General features: G+C 54.6%; 2 protein-coding genes across 4 annotated transcripts in view; one reads left to right on the top strand and one right to left on the bottom strand.

The window, feature by feature from the left end:
* IHO1 (interactor of HORMAD1 1) overlaps positions 1-16,408 on the bottom strand; it is a 39,238-nt gene extending 22,830 nt beyond the window's left edge. The window contains exons 1-2 of the mRNA XM_073569621.1: positions 16,270-16,408; positions 15,125-15,284 (exon numbers count right to left, since the gene is read on the bottom strand). Of these exons, the coding sequence (XP_073425722.1) occupies positions 15,125-15,284; positions 16,270-16,325 (216 nt within the window). The 5' untranslated portion in view covers positions 16,326-16,408. The remainder of the gene's footprint in view (positions 1-15,124; positions 15,285-16,269) is intronic.
* CIMIP7 (ciliary microtubule inner protein 7) overlaps positions 14,858-19,641 on the top strand; it is a 52,604-nt gene continuing 47,820 nt past the window's right edge. Inside the window, exon 1 of one of the 3 annotated variants that reach the window (XM_073569626.1) lies at positions 14,858-15,005. In XM_073569626.1, coding sequence (XP_073425727.1) covers positions 14,948-15,005 — 58 coding nt within the window. In that variant the 5' untranslated portion in view covers positions 14,858-14,947. Of the gene's footprint in view, positions 15,006-15,158; positions 15,287-19,641 lie in introns of those variants that run through there. The other 2 variants (XM_073569627.1, XM_073569628.1) reach the window with 2 other exon arrangements.

The following is a 19,641-nucleotide window of genomic DNA, read 5'->3' as shown; positions in this document are numbered from 1 at the left end:
GGAGAGATCAATCAGAGGGGGGTCAGCGGGCCCTTCCGTGCGCACCCTGGTGGTCGGGGGCGGGGGAGATTTTGAAGGCTTGCCAGCCTTCTTCCCCCCGATTTGTTACGATTGGCACGTTTACTTTTGCCACCCGCTGCTGTAGGCTGCTCCTGGACCTCCTCATCAACACTTTCATACTGTGAGGACCCGTCCGAGTCAGCCGCTTTATCCTCCCTCTCCATCCTCCTGACCTCCTCTCTCACCACACTCTCCCTCAGGACCTCAGAGGCTTTTGCCACGGGCCTGGAGGGAGGAGCAGGCATCGACCCGGTTGCCCGAGACTTCACCTGCCCCCCACCCCCATGGCGTTTTTCTTGCCTCCGCACATACGCGGGGCCCCTCACCTTGGCTTTGCCCTTCCTCACCGGTCCCTCAGCCCCTTCCCCTCCGCCACCACCTGCCACAGCTGCAGGAGCGCCGCCAAAGGTTTCTCCCTCACGGACTCCTCCCGCCGGGCCTGCAGCGGCATTAGAAAAGGAGCGAGGGCAGCGGCTGAGAGGGTGACCTAGGTCACCACACAAGTGACACCGAATGTCCTTACACGAGGCGGCCAGATGACCTACCCCACCACACAAGGCACATTTCTGTACCTTGCAGCTAGCGCTGAAGTGAGTGGGGTCGCCGCACTTGTGGCAGACCTTCGGTTGCCCCTGGTAGAAGACCAGGATCCTGTCCCTTCCCAGGAACGCCGAGGAAGGGATGTGGGTGACCGTGCCGCCGGAAACCTTCAGTTTAACCATGAAGGTCCAGCCCCCCGACCAGATGCCGAATTCGTCCCTGTTCTTTTTGGGGACCTCGGTGACTTCCCCGTAACGGGAAAGCCACGTCATAATGTCCACGCCGGCAAGTGACTCGTTACAAGTGACCACGGTCACTCGCTTGACGGAATTTTGGCGAGACACCGCTTGCGCAACGAAGTCTCGCCATCCGGGCTCTTCCCGCACCAGCTCATAGTTAGACCAGAAGAGCTCAAGCCCCTCTGGCCGCACAAAGCTGACGTCGAAGAAGCGGGACGCCGAAGGATGTATCAGGGCAAAGATGTCATTCGCCCCGAAGCCCATCTTAAGGAGGAGCTCCACCACCTTGCTCCTAGGTGGACAAGCTTCACTGCCCCCCCACCTAAGACGGACCACATTCCTCCTTTGCGGCCCCTGCCCGGCTGTGGGGAGAGACCAAACAGTCCCTCCCTCCCTTTGGTTTTGGAAGGCAGCAAGGCCGTGTCTCTCTATCCAGAAAGACAAGTCCACTGTCCTCCCCTCTACCACTATCGACCTTTCTCCTTTTTTGAGGGCCTCCAGGAAACGGTGGTGCAAAGCGCCGTCCCTGGAGCCCGGAGGCGAGGAGACCCCCCCAGGACCACCCCGACCCCCAGCCGCGGCCCCCGCATAACTATGTTGGGGTCTTGCGGCCAGGGGGGCAGACGGGCCAGCCCTCCCACCACTACCACCACTTGTGCCAGCACCCTCATTCGTCCTCCCACTCACTCTCCCATTCACTCTTTTATTATTTGCATTCACCCCAGCATTCACTCCAGCACACTCACCCACATTCACAGTAGCACTCACTCCTTCATCCATGTCACTCATATCACCATTCACTTCAGCAAACATCTCCTCAAATATGTCCACTCCACTTTCGTACTCACTCTCACTTGCACAATTGGTGAACATAGCAACATTATTTACATTTCCCGAACCAGTGCAGTTCCTCTCTTTGCCTGCTGGGGGCCCTGAGCTCTCTTGCTGGGAGCTACTCCAGCTCCTGTCCAGGAGCGCTGCTGCCCCTTTAAATGCCTCAGTGCAGATGACATCATGCACCCTGCCCTGGCTGGGCCTAGGAGCAACAGCAGCTCCTGGTTTCAGCTCCATTTTTTTTCCTTTTTCTAAGGTTTCCTTGCTCTGGGCAGGGACGGCCACTGGCACCGCTCCCTGCCCTGCACTTTTCTTCACCCCCGCCGCCGGCTTGCCAGGGAGCGCCAGAGTCCCCGCACCCCCAGATGAAGGTAGGTGGGCCGGGGACCCCGACAACACTCCGCCAGCTTTTGGGGGCAGCACAGCATTACTTAGAAGGGTGGGTGGGACAGAGGGCAGCGGGCCCGCCGCGGCCCCCTGCGAGGCCACGGCCCCCCCGGGTGACGCGAGCACAGCGGGCGGAGCCGCGACCGCTGAGGCCACGCCCCCCCGCCAGTCACAGCCACCACGGGCAGAGCAGCGACCCCTTGCGAGGCCACGCCCCCCCCGGGAGACGCAGACGCAGCGGGTGGGACGACGGCCGAGGAGGACATGCCCCCCCCGCACGCCGCAGCCTTTGCAGGCCGGGCAACACTCGGGGAGGCCACGCCCCCCTCACGGACCACCGCCGCCACCCTATGCCCACCACTTGAGACGGGCAAGGCCGGCCACTCCCCCTCGTCGCCCAGCGGCGGCGGAGCCCCCTGCACGGACCCCTTTTTGGGTCGACGTGCCGGAGACCCCGCTCTCACCACAGGCGCCGACATGGGAGCGACCAGCACTTTGCACCGCCTCATCTGCTGCTTGATGTTCTGTTCGCCCTTCCTAGGCTTCTGGACCCCTACTAGCGATCCAGACTAAGCGGATCCGTACGTGGGGGGTCCAGAAGCCCCAGCACTCGCCGCCGGAGGTGCGGCCCTGGCTTTACCAACTTTGCCTGGTGCCAGGCCAGCCCCCCCTGCCACCGAGGGCTGAGCCTGGACACCACCACCAACACCACAACCAGCACCGACCTCCATGTCGCTGCCCTGGTCTGAACTGTCACCAGATGCGACAGTCAGGTCACAACAGTCATCTCTCTCCCCGCTCCCTTGCTGCGGACCCACCACAGGGCCCGAGCCGGGGTGGGTAGCGGGTTCCACACAGCGGGACAGAGGGGCCCCGGGAAGAGGAGCAAAAACCAGTTGTTCCTCCACGCCTTCAGAGGCCTTACGCCTGCGCCTCCTGTTTCTCCTCTTCCCGGTTGCCCCATCCTCCGGGCAGACCTCATACCCAAACAACAGCGTGCCAAACCGTGCTGGGGATTCAGTCTGCCGTACTTGTTTAAGGATGAGGCAGCCCCCCTCAGAACTACTCCCGCTCCCTCCATCCTCCCCCTCGCTCCCGCTTTCCTCCGCGTTACTGGAGTCCAGCGGGAGGGCCACCTGCTCAGGGGCTATCTCGCTGCATGTTACCTGGCTCTCGCTGGTGTCCGCCAGGTCTTCAGGTGGAGGCGGCCCGGGTGTGGTGTGGGCGCCATCTTGCTCTTCCTCCTCCTCGCTTTCCTCCACCTGGATGGGGACTCCTGACCCCCCAGGAAACCCACCGGCCATGGCCCTGAACCGGTCCTCGTTCTGCAGCTTTTCCTGGAAGGGGCCGCTGCCGGCTATGATGGAACTTCGCCTGTCCTCCAGGGCCCGAATCTCCCCTTTCAGCCGCTTGACCGTGGCGGTGACCTCCGCTCTCTTTGAGACAGGGAGCCTGTTTTTACAGATGACCCGGGCTCCCTCCAACTCCCCCCGGAGTCTCCTGAGCTGCTTGCCGGCCTCCTCGTACTCGGAGAGGTGGGCATGAATGCGGGAGGCGTAGGTGGTAGCTGGCTCTCCCGCAACCTTGGAGCCCCAGATGTTAAGGGGGGGCCCCGCCTCACCTCTGCCGGCTGCTGCACCTCCGGGGGAAGGGCCCGCCACAGCCTTCACTTCAGGGGTCCCGGACCCTGGAGCCTTGCGGCCCCCTGGGGTCCGCTTTTTCCCCATCCCTGGGACTGGCTGACTGTGCCTTGGGCCTCCTGGTGGTGGATGAGGCCCCCCACCCCCAGCTGGCTTGCCGGAGGGTGGGAGCCAGGGGCACAGCCCCGGCGCTCAGTCCCAGGGAGAGTCCTCTTTCCTGGGAAGGGGGCAGATGGAAAGTCCTTGCAGGAAAAAAAAACCTCCCTTCCCAGGAGCTTAGCAAAACCCCAGCCTGCAGAGGCTCAGCTGCGACGCTCCTCCTCTTCCTGGGCGTGTACAGAGCTGCACTCACTATTCTGCTGGTGCAGTCACTGTGTACATACATTACATTACTGATCCTGAGTTACATCCTGTATCTCTTTTATTATAAAAATATCAAAAACACAATACATAATACATAAGACAGACAAAAACAACATTCCAGAACTAAAAAACAAGACAAAACCATACAGAAACATACAACGCCTGTGCAAAACTTGCAATGTCCTTTGTGGTCCTCAAGCTTTCCAGCTTGGAAGGCCCCCAGCAGGAACTCTCCACCAACACTATACAATTTAAAAAATAAAAAACCCCAGATATAATCCATTCATCCTCATGCATACCCGTTCACGCCCCATTCACGTTTCCCACCCATACCTATATACAAATAACTAAAGAAATTCTTCCGGCCCATACTGCCTCAAAACTAGCTTTAGCCATTAACTTGGCAAAAAGAACCACCACCGAGCTTACCACCCCTATCCTTTTTTTTTTTTTTTTTTTTTTTTTAATTTTTTTTATTATATATTTTTTTTATAATTTTTTTTTTTTTTTTTTTTAATTTTTTCCCCCCACCTTTTTTCCTCACCACAGGTCCATATACGTCCATGGCCTATCACTCCACAAGGTCCATAACAGTTCGTGGCCTATCACATCTACTTGAGGAGCACGAAAGTTTTATGCCCCTCAAGAAAAAGAAAACCCTCCACCATTTGCCTCCGATGTGCTCCAGCATGCCTTCTTCCTCCATGGTCCATGGTATATCTCAACTTGCCACTTCCCTTGACTTGGGGTCCTTTGATTTTTCCATTCTCACCTCCCCCATTCACCCCCCTCCCAACCTCACTATACCCTCCCATGCCCTCTAACTAAAAGAAAATAACACATACACAACACATAATAGCATACAATACAATACATAATACAATATAACACCAATTAAATATAATTACTAAATACACCATACCCTTCAAAACGTTTCTTACAGGCCCAAGTTCAGTGCCTGCAAGCCCAATATCCATTAATGCTCTATGTTTCCAAAACAAAAGACTAGAGTGCCATGCTTTTAGCCCACCACCAGGAAAAGGAGTTCTCGAGGCCCCGTCCCTCACTAACTCATTCACCCTGTCCCTTAACAACTAAGACTGTCCCTGCTTCTGTCCCTAAAGAAACTGTCCCTATCTGTCCCTTCTTGTCCCTACTCCACCTAACTTAACATAACTAACTCTCTATCTGTCCCTCAGTGCCTGTCCCTCCCTGTCCCTATCTGCCCCTACTTCTGTCCCTAACACACCCAGTGAAACTTATGCTATCCCTACCCTCATTCACACGGAGCTAGCCCTCCCTTGAGTGCGTTTTTAAAAGGAGAGGCCTCTCCAAAGCCAAGAGGCCTTCCTCACACCCAACCTTTCGAACTCCAAAGAACGGACCTTCACCAGGTCACCCAAGATGTTTCCTACCACCTCATCCCTTGGGAGGGTTTTTTTCCGCGTCGAAACTAGGCACCGTGCATTCCAAGTGTAGAACCTAACCACTACACTGACTAGGAATAAAGTGCACAGGTCCCGGCCACCCAGGGATCTGAACGCTCCATAGGCCCACTCAGCGTAGGAGAGGGACGCCAGCCGCGGCCAGCGTATGGAAGCACCCACCCTGTTGTACACCTCTACATTAAAGGGACACTGAAGCAGGAAGTGCTCCATGCTTTCCAGCACGTCGCCACACTCCTCACGGGGACAACCCCGATCATCGGATTTCCTGCACTTCAAGTTATCCTTTACATACAGCCTCCTGTGGAAGCAACGCCAGGTCAAGTCCCAAAACTTCATGGGGATCCGCTTAGAATTTAAAAGCCCCAGCCCGACCTCCAGATCCCGGCCTGGGCAATCCTTAAGGGCCAGGGGCTTCTGGAAATGGGTCAACAGGACCCTCCTGTCAAGGCATTGCCTCGACATGGTCCTGATTTCCCACATTCCCAGACCCCACCGGCGGATCACCTTCAGAACCGGGGTAGCGTAAGCCGGGAGATGCCCATGAGGTGTGCGTAGATCCTTCACCTGCCCTCCTGTCTCCCATTCCTGGAAGAAAGGCCAAAGCCAACCCTTGCAGGAGACTACCCACGGAGGAGCCCTCTCTAGCCAGAGGTTGGAGATGTTAGTCTTAAGAAAGGTGTTTACTAGAAACACCACCGGGTTGACCATACCCAACCCGCCTAGTCTCCTCGTACGGTATGTAACCTCCCTCTTGATTAGGTTAAGCCTATTCCCCCATAACAATTGGAAGAACAGGCTATAGACCCGTGTCCAGAGAGGTTCCGGCAAGATGCACACACTGCCCAGGTATATTAATAAAGGTAGCAGAAAGCCTTTAGCCAGGGCAACCCTTTCCCTCAGGGTTAAAGACCAACCCTTCCATTGGTCCACCTTTTGGGCGGCGATCTTAAGTCTGCCCTCCCAATTTTGCTGGGGGTAATCCCCGGGGCCAAATTCGATGCCTAGAATTTTGGCGGTGGCCTGGGGCCCTGGAAGGGTGTCCGGGAGATCAAACCTAGGATCTCCCCCTCCCAGCCAGAGACTTTCACACTTATCCCGGTTGATCATGGACCCGGATGCCTCCGAGTAGCGCACTACCTCCGACATGACCCAATCCGCCTCCCCTCTCGAGGACACGAAAAGGGAAACATCATCAGCATACGCCACCACCCTCAGAGAGGACCCAGAGCCCGCCTGGTCCATCCCGACTCCCGCCAACGGTCCATGATCTACCCTCCTTAGGAAGGGATCGATCGCAAACACGTATAAAAGCGGGCTCAGCGGACAGCCCTGACGGACCCCAGAACCCACCTCAAAAGGGCGACCTGACCAACCGTTCACCAGCGGAAAAGTCTCAGCCCCTTGGTACAAGATCTCTAACCATTTTACAAACCTCCCAGGCAGACCATACCTCAAAAGAACGGACCAGAGGTACTCGTGGTTGACCCGGTCAAAGGCTTTCGCTTGATCTAATGACAGCAAGTACCCCTTCCAGTGACCTGCCCTACCCTGCTCCACTGCCTCTCGGACACCGAGCACAGCACTAAAAGTACTGCGGCCTGGAACAGAGCAATGCTGGGCCCCTGACAGGAGCCGGGGTGCAAACTTCACCAGCCGATTAAACAGCACCTTGGCCAGAACCTTCCGGTCCGTATCGAGAAGCGCTATGGGACGCCAATTCTCGATACGGGACGGATCCTTACCCTTTGACAGAATAATGAGGGCTGACTTCCTCATTGAGTCGGGAAGAGTGCCCGAGGAGAGACACTCATTGAATACCCCTGTCAAGAGGGGGACCAAGGAGTCCCTAAAAGTCTTATAGAACTCGGATGTTAAGCCATCCGGACCTGGCGATTTCTTGGGCCGAAGCCCATCAATGGCCAGTCTCACTTCCTCTTCCCTGATTTCTTCTGCCAAAACACCAAGAGAGGGATCACCCCCTGGCTCAGGGACGGTTTCAGCCAGGAAAGCCGACATCCTGTCCCGATCCAGATCCTTCTTTTCCAAGAGGTGTGAGTAGAAGGATCTGACCACCTCCAGGATCCCTGATTTGGATCTGTTCAGGGACCCCGTACTGTCGATCAGTCCTGTCACCATCTTACAATTCACTGACATCTTACAGTTTCTGTAAGGGTCGGGCGAGCGGTACTTCCCGAAGTCCCTCTCAAAAACTAAAGATGTGTGTCTATCATACTGACACCTCTTGAGCAAAGATTTCACTCTGGAGATTTCCTCACGGTCACCTCCAGTCGAGACAAGCTGTTCGAGTTTCCTCCCCAGGGCCTGGTACAAGCGGTGCCTGTTCAGACTCCTGAGGCTCGAGAGCTGACGGAAGAACCCCGCCACCCGCTTTTTGAAGATCTCCCACCACTCTGACTTACTACTACAGAGATCCAACAGCGGTACCTGGCTCTGAAGAAAGTCCTCGAAGGATTGTCTCACCTCCGCTTCTTCCAGCAGGGACGAATTGAGCTTCCACAGCCCTCTTCCCATCCGATGAGTCTCTGCAACATTCAGAGAAAAGAAAATTAGACAGTGATCGGAGAACTCCACCTCAACGGCGGACACAGCAGAAAAGATGGCGTCCTCCTTCAAAAAAAACCTGTCTATTCTAGACCTACAGCTACCCCTATGGTAGGTGAAACCTCCGTGACCTGGGGTGTGCCGGATGTGGACATCCACCAGGCGAGCTTCGCTGGCTATGCTATTCAACGCGACGCTATCATAAGCCAGGCGATCTCCGGGACCCCCCCGGTCACGGGACCTCGTAATGGTGTTGAAGTCCCCACCGAAGACCACCTGCCGGCTCGTAAAAAGAAAGGGCTTGATCCTCAGGAAGAGACATTTGCGGTCCCACTTGGACTGCGGGCCGTAGATGTTGATGAGCCGGAGCTCTTGTCCCCTCATGAAGACATCTAGGATCAGGCACCTCCCCATTTCCAACTCAGTAACCCGTCGGCATTCAACAGCTGCAGTCTTAAAAAGGACTGCCACCCCGCTATACGGCTCGGCCGCAAGAGACCAGTATGAGGGCCCGCACCTCCACTCCCTCCGTGCTTTATAGATGGCCCCCATGTCTGTTAGTCTGGTCTCTTGCAAGAATAAAATTTCTGCCTCAATCCGGGAGAAAAAATCAAAGGCCGTGAAACGAGCCGCATCTGACTTTATGCTGGCAACATTAATAGATGCCAGCGTCAACGGGGCGAGTTCCGCCATCATGGGTGATCAAGTTGGATGGCCAACTTCTTACCACTGCTATCACCTCCTCCTGGGGAGGGGTCGGACACCTTCCTTTTCAGGGAAGCTCCCGTTGTGTCCATCCCACCCCCCCCCCGGTGTCCTCGCCCCCGGGTTCCAGGTCTGTCCCCCCCCCCAGGAGGAACACTGCCCCCTGAGGGACGAACCCCACCATCCCCCGAAGGACCCTCCGGTGGTACCCCCGGCCCAGCATCCTCGTCTTGCGGCCCATCATCCGAGCCTCCGAGGACGCTGAACCGGTTGGAGAGATCAATCAGAGGGGGGTCAGCGGGCCCTTCCGTGCGCACCCTGGTGGTCGGGGGCGGGGGAGATTTTGAAGGCTTGCCAGCCTTCTTCCCCCCCGATTTGTTACGATTGGCACGTTTACTTTTGCCACCCGCTGCTGTAGGCTGCTCCTGGACCTCCTCATCAACACTTTCATACTGTGAGGACCCGTCCGAGTCAGCCGCTTTATCCTCCCTCTCCATCCTCCTGATCTCCTCTCTCACCACACTCTCCCTCAGGACCTCAGAGGCTTTTGCCACGGGCCTGGAGGGAGGAGCAGGCATCGACCCGGTTGCCTGAGACTTCACCTGCCCCCCACCCCCATGGCGTTTTTCTTGCCTCCGCACATACGCGGGGCCCCTCACCTTGGCATTGCCCTTCCTCACCGGTCCCTCAGCCCCTTCCCCTCCGCCACCACCTGCCACAGCTGCAGGAGCGCCGCCAGAGGTTTCTCCCTCACGGACTCCTCCCGCCGGGCCTGCAGCGGCATTAGAAAAGGAGCGAGGGCAGCGGCTGAGAGGGTGACCTAGGTCACCACACAAGTGACACCGAATGTCTTTACATGAGGCGGCCAGATGACCTACCCCACCACACAAGGCACATTTCTGTACCTTGCAGCTAGCGCTGAAGTGAGTGGGGTCGCCGCACTTGTGGCAGACCTTCGGTTGCCCCTGGTAGAAGACCAGGATCCTGTCCCTTCCCAGGAACGCCGAGGAAGGGATGTGGGTGACCGTGCCGCCGGAAACCTTCAGTTTAACCATGAAGGTCCAGCCCCCCGACCAGATGCCGAATTCGTCCCTGTTCTTTTTGGGGACCTCGGTGACTTCCCCGTAACGGGAAAGCCACGTCATAATGTCCACGCCGGCAAGTGACTCGTTACAAGTGACCACGGTCACTCGCTTGACGGAATTTTGGCGAGACACCGCTTGCGCAACGAAGTCTCGCCATCCGGGCTCTTCCCGCACCAGCTCATAGTTAGACCAGAAGAGCTCAAGCCCCTCTGGCCGCACAAAGCTGACGTCGAAGAAGCGGGACGCCGAAGGATGTATCAGGGCAAAGATGTCATTCGCCCCGAAGCCCATCTTAAGGAGGAGCTCCACCACCTTGCTCCTAGGTGGACAAGCTTCACTGCCCCCCCACCTAAGACGGACCACATTCCTCCTTTGCGGCCCCTGCCCGGCTGTGGGGAGAGACCAAACAGTCCCTCCCTCCCTTTGGTTTTGGAAGGCAGCAAGGCCGTGTCTCTCTATCCAGAAAGACAAGTCCACTGTCCTCCCCTCTACCACTATCGACCTTTCTCCTTTTTTGAGGGCCTCCAGGAAACGGTGGTGCAAAGCGCCGTCCCTGGAGCCCGGAGGCGAGGAGACCCCCCCAGGACCACCCCGAGGACCACCCCGACCCCCAGCCGCGGCCCCCGCATAACTATGTTGGGGTCTTGCGGCCAGGGGGGCAGACGGGCCAGCCCTCCCACCACTACCACCACTTGTGCCAGCACCCTCATTCGTCCTCCCACTCACTCTCCCATTCACTCTTTTATTATTTGCATTCACTCCAGCACACTCACCCACATTCACAGTAGCACTCACTCCTTCATCCATGTCACTCATATCACCATTCACTTCAGCAAACATCTCCTCAAATATGTCCACTCCGCTTTCGTACTCACTCTCACTCGCACAATTGGTGAACATAGCAACATTATTTACATTTTTTACATTTTTAACATTTCCCAAACCAGTGTAGTTCCTCTCTTTGCCTGCTGGGGGCCCTGAGCTCTCTTGCTGGGAGCTACTCCAGCTCCTGTCCAGGAGCGCCGCTGCCCCTTTAAATGCCTCAGTGCTGATGACATCATGCACTCTGCCCTGGCTGGGCCTAGGAGCAACAGCAGCTCCTGGTTTCAGCTCCATTTTTTTTCCTTTTACTGAGGTTTCATTACTCTGGGCAGGGACGGCCACTGGCACCGCTCCCTGCCCTGCACTTTTCTTCACCCCCGCCGCCGGCTTGCCAGGGAGCGCCAGAGTCCCCGCACCCTCAGATGAAGGTAGGTGGGCCGGGGACCCCGACAACTCCCCGCCAGCTTTTGGGGGCAGCACAGCATTACTTGGAAGGGTGTGTGGGACAGAGTGCAGCGGGCCCGCAGCGGCCACGCCCCCCCCGCCGGTCGCAGCCACCCCAGGCAGAGCCGCGGCCCCCTGCGAGGCCACGGCCCCCCCGGGTGACGCGAGCACAGCGGGCGGAGCCGCGCCCGCCGAGGCCACGCCCCCCCCGCCAGCCACAGCCACCACGGGCAAAGCAGCGACCCCTTGCGAGGCCACGCCCCCCTCGGGCGACGCAGACGCAGCGGGTGGGACGACGGCCGAGGAGGACATGCCCCCCCCGCACGCCACAGCCTTTGCAGGCCGGGCAACACTCGGGGAGGCCACGCCCCCCTCACGGACCACCGCTGCCACCCCATGCCCACCACTTGAGACAGGCAAGGCCGGCCACTCCCCCTCGTCGCCCAGCGGCGGCGGAGCCCCCTGCACGGACCCCTTTTTGGGTCGACGTGCCGGAGACCCCGCTCTCACCACAGGCGCCGACATGGGAGCGACCAGCACTTTGCACCGCCTCAGCTGCTGCTTGATGTTCTGTTCGCACTTCCTAGGCTTCTGGACCCCCACTAGCGATCCAGACTTAGCGGATCCGTACGTGGGGGGTCCAGAAGCCCCAGCACTCGCCGCCGGAGGTGCGGCCCTGGCTGTACCAACTTTACCTGGTGCCAGGCCAGCCTCCCCTGCCACCGAGGGCTGAGCCTGGACACCACCACCAACACCACAACCAGCACCGACCTCCATGTCGCTGCCCTGGTCTGAACTGTCCCCAGATGCGACAGTCAGGTCACAACAGTCATCTCTCTCCCCGCTCCCTCGCTGCGGACCCACCACAGGGCCCGAGCCGGGGTGGGTAGCGGGTTCCACACAGCGGGACAGAGGGGCCCCGGGAAGAGGAGCAAAAACCAGTTGTTCCTCCACGCCTTCAGAGGCCTTACGCCTGCGCCTCCTGTTTCTCCTCCTCCCGGTTGCCTCATCCTCCTGGCAGACCTCATACCCAAACAACAGCGTGCCAAACCGTGCTGGGGATTCAGTCTGCCGTACTTGTTTAAGGATGAGGCAGCCCCCCTCAGAACTACTCCCGCTCCCTCCATCCTCCCCCTCGCTCCCGCTTTCCTCCACGTTACTGGAGTCCAGCGGGAGGGCCACCTGCTCGGGGGTTATCCTGCTGCATGTTACCTGACTCACGCTGGTGTCCGCCAGGTCTTCAGGTGGAGGTGGCCCGGATGTGGTGTGGGTGCCATCTTGCTCTTCCTCCTCCTCGCTTTCCTCCACCTGGTTGGGGACTCCTGACCCCCCAGGAGACCCACCGGCCATGGCCCTGAACCGGTCCTCGTTCTGCAGCTTTTCCTGGAAGGGGCCGCTGCCGGCCATGATGGTACTTCGCCGGTCCTCCAGGGCCCGAATCTCCCCTTTCAGCCGCTTGACTGTGGCGGTGACCTCCGCTCTCTTTGAGGCAGGGAGCCTGTTTTTACTGATGACCCGGGCTCCCTCCAACTCCCCCCGGAGTCTCCTGAGCTGCTTGCCGGCCTCCTCGTACTCGGAGAGGTGGGCATGAATGCAGGAGGCGTAGGTGGTAGCTGGCTCTCCCGCAACCTTGGAGCCCCAGATGTTAAGGGGGGGCCCCGCCTCACCTCTGCCGGCTGCTGCACCTCCGGGGGAAGGGCCCGCCACAGCCTTCACTTCGGGGGTCCCAGACCCTGGAGCCTTGCGGCCCCCTGGGGTCCGCTTTTTCCCCATCCCTGGGACTGGCTGGCTGTGCCTTGGGCCTCCTGGTGGTGGATGAGGCCCCCCACCCCCAGCTGGCTTGCCGGAGGGTGGGAGCCAGGGGCACAGCCCCGGCGCTCAGTCCCAAGGAGAGTCCTCTTTCCTGGGAAGGGGGCAGATGGAAAGTCCTTGCAGGAAAAAAAACCTCCCTTCAGGAGCTTAGCAAAACCCCAGCCTGCAGAGGCTCAGCTGCGACGCTCCTCCTCTTCCTGGGCGTGTACAGAGCTGCACTCACTATTCTGCTGGTGCAGTCACTGTGTACATACATTACATTACTGATCCTGAGTTACATCCTGTATTATCCTCCAGAGCTGCGCTCACTATTCTGCTGGTTGAGTCACTGTGTACATACATTACAGTACTGATCCTGAGTTACCTCCTGTATTATACTCCAGAGCTGCACTCACTATTCTGCTGGTGGAGTCACTGTGTACATACATTACATTACTGATCCTGAGTTACATCCTGTATTATACTCCAGAGCTGCACTCACTATTCTGCTGGTGGAGTCACTGTGTACATACATTACCTTACTGATCCTGAGTTACATCCTGTATTATCCTCCAGAGCTGCGCTCACTATTCTGCTGGTGGAGTCACTGTGTACATACATTACATTACTGATCCTGAGTTACATCCTGTTTTATCCTCCAGAGCTGCGCTCACTATTCTGCTGGTGGAGTCACTGTGTACATACTGTACATTACATTACTACTGGTCCTGGGTTAGCTGCACTCACTGTTCTACTGGTGGAGTCACTGTGTATGTACACTACATTACTTAGTGTCCTTTAACCTACATTCATAGGGTATACGTTGGGATTTCCATTATTAAATTGCATGGATTAATGCAATGTGTGATTTCAGTCACATTACAGTTTGAAACAGATAAATAAAGTACTTTCACATTGTAAATAAATAAATAAAATAAATTGAGCAGCACTGACTGGATCCTTCCTGCTTAGGCCTGTTTCACACATCTGTTTGTCACCATCAGACAAAATCCGCCGATTTGCAAAAAAAATCTTGGCGGATCCGCTTTTTTCCCCATTGACTTTCATTATCGGCGGATTTTTGACTGAGGATCGTCCGTTGCATCCGTATTTCTGCGGATCTGCCAAAATTTTGGCGGCCGCTGAGATCACCGAACGGACAAGGCAACTTTTTTTTGTGTCCGGTTCCGTATTTTTCCCTTTTGCTACATGTTTAACCCTAAATCCAATCTGGCTGCTGGATAAAATCTCTCTCTCCCCCCGTTCGTTCACACTGACTTGCCCGTTCACGCTCCACGATCCCGCGACGTAATCCCGCGAGATGCCCGTTCACGATCCCGCAAGATACCCATTCCCGCTCCATGATCCCGCGACATGCTCGTTCACGCTCCACGATCCCGCGACATACCCGTTCACGCTCCCTGATCACGCGATATCCCGTTCACGCTTTTTCGTTTTCAGGCGCGCTTCCTTTAAAATTACCGTATCGGCGGATCCCAGCGCACCAACGGTCCGGTGGCTCCTGTTGGTGTTTCATGGGCCACGGATCCGTTTTCCGACATTTTGGCGGATTTCGACTGACCTGAAAAACTGAAGTGTGAAACAGGCCTTATCAAATGCTTTTTATTCCTATAGGGACCTCCAGATGGCGCTGTGTCTCTGGATATATAGTGTGTATGGTCGCTTTGAGCTTTGTTCCTGATTGATATATATAAGATGATTATAAGATCATCTGTCATCATTTTACATTGTTTCTATGTATAGTAGTACTTAAAGGGGACCTGTCACTTGCCATAAATTTTAATTATTTTTACCTGGTGTAAATTCCGCTGTTCACCTGAATCCGGAGTTGTTTTTCTTTTGTTTCTGCCCCTCTTTATTTGTGAGATACGTCCCCCTCTTCCTTGCATATAAATCTAGTCTTTTTAGATGAGTGGGTGTGGCCCTCATCTCTTCTCTGTGAGCCACGCCCCCTTGGCTTAGAAGACTAGACTTCCATACAATGAAGATGGGACCATATCTCGAGAATGGAGAGGCACAGGAACAAAAGAAAAACATTCAGGAGAACAGCGGCATTTACATCAGGTAAAATAATTTACGTATGGAAGGCAAGTGACAGATCCCTTTTATCAATTTTCCTTAAAGTAAGCACTGCCTGTCCACATTGTACATGCATTCCTCACTCCACAGACGACATTACTCACATCTTGGGAATTTTGATTGGAGTTTTTCTGATATTTTGCATAATCCATGGACCCCTGCTGAGAGCCATCAGGACAAAACTGCGAACTGAAGAGGAACTGGGAATCGCTGAGGCTGGAATGGTCGCTCTGCGCAGTATTCCGGTTGGCAGATTTGTTTATCCTGTAATGATCCGTGATGCGATTTAATATATTTTATGCTTTTCTTTTGCTATAATGTCCTGCTTTTGCCCATACATGCCAGCTATCCCAAAGGTGCTGTCCTATGCCCCAAATTGGCAGGACGCATGTAAACCTTGCCCAAAAGGGTCGCTTATAGGGTGATTCTTTCTGCTCTTTTCCCTCCAGTACCAATATTGATGAGTATGACTTATAATGGACAGGAATTATCTCATCAGAGGCATTCAAGGCTTGTCCACAGAGTACAGGTCCCACAGTTGGGACCTATATATTTTAGAAATGTGTACCATATCCTGTAGTATAGCATACATATGTGCAAACGTTGCTGCAGTTTTGGTCCCATAATTAGGACCTGTCACTTGCAATATTTTTTTTTTTGCATGGCATAAATGCCACTGTTCTCCTGAATCCTGTGTTGTTTTTCTTTTGTTTCTGCGCCTCACCGTCCCGGAGATAAGGTCTCGTCTTTCCTGTATGTAAATCTGTTCTTGTTAACCAATGGGTGTGATCCTCAATTAATCACTGTGGGCGTGTTCAAAAGAACCACACCTAGTTGGCTGAAACTCTAGATTTATAGACATAGAGGAAGGGGTCATATCTCAGGAATGGAGAGGCGTAGTTACACAAGAAAAACAATGGCGGAAAAGCGGAATTTGGACCAGATACAAAAATGACATATTTATGGCAAGTGACAGGTCCCCTTTAAGTCAAAATCAGGGTTAAAGTAAAAAATAAATGAGGACAATGATGTGTCCTTTCCATCTGGGCTGAACAGATGTGACAAAAAATGGCCTTGGCATGTGAACCTGGAATCGCTCATTTCAGCAGAGAATAATGTGACGGCCGCCCGCAGAAACAAGCAAACCCAGGAGGCCTGAGAGATACAATCCTGTTTATTTCCATGAATTAAACCTGATTCAGTAGCTGCTAGAAAGATCTGACATTATAAATACAGAAACGCCCCTCACCCGGCTCCCGGAGGAACGCTGAACATGTCTTTGATGTTCCACACATTGAGATTCATTTTTTAAGCCTGGAGGAAAAGAAAACAATGAAGAAAATGTGGTGAAAAATACACAAAAAATGTTCACCTTCCCACACACACACCCACTGCCCGTCAGCACCCGCGGACACCCGCCGCCCGTCAGCACCCGCGGACGCCCGCCGCCCGTCAGCACCCGCGGACACCCGCCGCCCGTCAGCACCCGCGGACACCCGCCGCCCGTCAGCACACGCGGACACCCGCCGCCCGTCAGCACCCGCGGACACCCGCCGCCCGTCAGCACCCGCGGACACCCGCCGCCCGTCAGCACCCGCGGACACCCGCCGCCCGTCAGCACCCGCGGACGGCCGCCCGCCCGTCAGCACCGGCGGACACCCGCCGCCCGTCAGCACCGGCGGACACCCGCCGCCCGTCAGCACCGGCGGACACCCTCCGCCCGTCAGCACCGGCGGACACCCACCGCCCGTCAGCACCGGCGGACACCCACCGCCCGTCAGCACCGGCGGACACCCACCGCCCGTCAGCACCGGCGGACACCCACCGCCCGTCAGCACCGGCGGACACCCACTGCCCGTCAGCACCCGCGGACACCCTGTCTGTAAATAAGATTCAGATAATCGTCACAGAGATGAGCAGCGACACAGACGCTTCCTATCTCCCCAGAACATTGGGGCTGTCACAGAGAACAGATTTATCGCAACTTCCTTTCCTGTGCCAAACACTGATTTTTCATGTAGGACCGCCGATTTATTTAACAAGAGATTCTTCAGCAGCTGCAGTGTGTAATAAACACTCCTGTGTCTCAGATGCTGCAGAACATCATAATACACCCCAGCAGCTGAAGAACTTCAATTCAAGGCTCAGCTGCTGCAAAACCTCATAATACACCTCAGCTACTAATGAACATGACACTACACCTCAGGTGCTGTAGAATCTCATAATACACCTCAGCTGCTGCAGAACCTCACAATACACCTCAGCTGCTGCTAAACCTCAATACATGTAACAGCTGATGCAGAACTTCATAATACACCTCAGCTGCTGCAGAACCTCAATACACACCTCAGCTGCTGCAGAACAATACATACCTCAGCTGCTGCAGAACTTCTTAATACACTTCAGCTGCTGCAGAACTTCTTAATACACTTCAGCTGCTGCAGGACCTCAAATAAACACCTCAGCTGCTTCAGACCTTCAAAGTACAGAGCTCAGCAGCTGCAGAACTTAATAAGACACCTCAGCTGCTGCAGAATATCACGATACACTTCAGCTGCTGCAGAACCTCATAATACATATCTCAGCTGCTACATGTTCTGCAGCAGCTGGGGTGTGTATTATGTTGTTTGCAGTAGCTGGTAAGTTTAGAAGTTCTGCAGCAGCTGGGGTGTGTATTATGTTGTTTGCAGTAGCTGAGATGTTTATTCAGGCTCTGCTGCAGCTGTGTTCTGTATTATGAGGTTCTGCAGCAGCTGAGATGTGTGATATGATGTTCTGCAGCAGCTGTGTATCATGATGTTCTGCAGCAGCTGAGATGTTTTATGAGTTTCTGCAGCTGCTGAGGTGTATTGTGAGGTTCTGCGGCAGTTGAGGTGTTTTATGAGGCTCTGCAGCAACTGAGGTGTATTATGAGGTTCTGCAGAAGCTGAGGTGTATTATGAGGTTCTGTAGCAGCTGAGGTGTATTGTGATGTTCTGAAGCTGCTGAGGCGTATTGTGATGTTCTGTAGCAGCTGAGGTGTATTATGAGGTTCTGCAGCAGCTGAGGTGTATTATGATGTTCTGCAACACTGAGGTGTATTATGATGTTCTGCAGCAGCTGAGGTGTATTATGATGTTCTGCAGCAGCTGAGGTGTATTATGAGGTTCTGCAGCAGCTGAGGTGTATCATGATGTTCTGCAGCAGCTGTGTATCATGATGTTCTGCAGCAGCTGAGATGTTTTATGATGTTCTGCAGCAGCTGAGGTGTATTGTGATGTTCTGCAGAAGCTGAGGTGTATTATGATGTTCTGCAGCAGCTGAGGTGCATCATGATGTTTGCAGCAGCTGAGGTGTATTATGAGGTTCTGTAGCAGCTGTCTATTGTGATGTTCTGAAGCTGCTGAGGTGTATTGTGAGGTTCTGCAGCAGTTGAGGTGTATTGTGAAGTTCAGCAGCAGCTGAGGTGTATTGTGAGGTTCTGCAGCAGTTGAGGTGTATTGTGAGGTTCTGCAGCAGTTGAGGTGTATTGTGAAGTTCAGCAGCAGCTGAGGTGTATTATGAGGTTCTGCAGCAGCTGAGGTGTATTATGAGGTTCTGCAGCAGCTGAGGTGTATTATGAGGTTCTGTAGCAGCTGAGGTGTATTATGAGGTTCTGTAGCAGCTGAGGTACCCTATATTATGAGGTTCTGCAGCAGCTGAGGTATATTATGAGGTTCTGCAGCAGCTGAGGTGTATTTTTATGTTTTATAACAAGAGTCTAAAGAGGTAAAATATTCACTGAAGGGAACAGGCAAGAACCAGGCCCTGACAGAATGACTGACTCTTGGGTTGTTTTACATTACACATGTTCTTTCTGTGAGAGAAATATCCTCTATATCTTTCCTCATTCTTCTATCGTCATGGCTGAGAGGTTCAGGTAACGGCCGCCCATCTTCTCCCAGCAACTCACAAGTAGTGACAACAGGAGACGCTTACATTCACTACTGACAGACATTTTTTGGGCTGAGTGGACTGAGGGAAAACTAGGCTGGCCTGTCACAACCAATCAGATCCCAGCTTACAATTTTTTTAACCTTCATTTTCACAATGAAAGCTGCAATCTGATTGGTTGCCATGGTCTATACCATCACTCTGCTTTTTTTTTTTTTACACGAGCCCCCACCTAAAATGGCTGCCAATCCTTTCTTTTTACCTCAGAGCACAGACGGCCATTGTATATGACAGATTATGAGAGGAGATCTATGGTAATAGCATAACGATTTATTTCTGTGAGGTAAATAATTGTCTAAAGAAGATACTGGATATTATTATGTAATATATTATAGCTCTCCTTGCTCCACAAGAACACGTTTCTGATCAATGGGGTCCAATCGCTAGGGCGCAACGCCCGCCACAACATTCTTGTGGGACTGCCAGAAATCAAGAAACCACTGGAGCCATAGGCGGAGGAGGACATGACTTGGGGATGGGTGGACCTTTACTCCGGCAGCTTTTTTGGTATAGTGGTGTAGATTTTAAGCACGAGGGATAGCCCAGTATGTCTGTGCCTGGCGGATTACTGTGAGGAGGGTGGGGATTATATAGAGCAGGAAATCTGTCTCTCTCCCTCTTTCATACACAGGATGAAAAGGAGGAAGCA

The sequence above is a fragment of the Dendrobates tinctorius genome, unplaced genomic scaffold, assembly GCF_039654945.1.
Source record: "Dendrobates tinctorius isolate UK_male_01 unplaced genomic scaffold, ASM3965494v1 ptg000027l, whole genome shotgun sequence".
NCBI lineage: Eukaryota > Metazoa > Chordata > Amphibia > Anura > Dendrobatidae > Dendrobates > Dendrobates tinctorius.
Note: the sequence above shows the minus strand (reverse complement) of the source record. Positions and strands in the feature narration are given on the sequence as shown.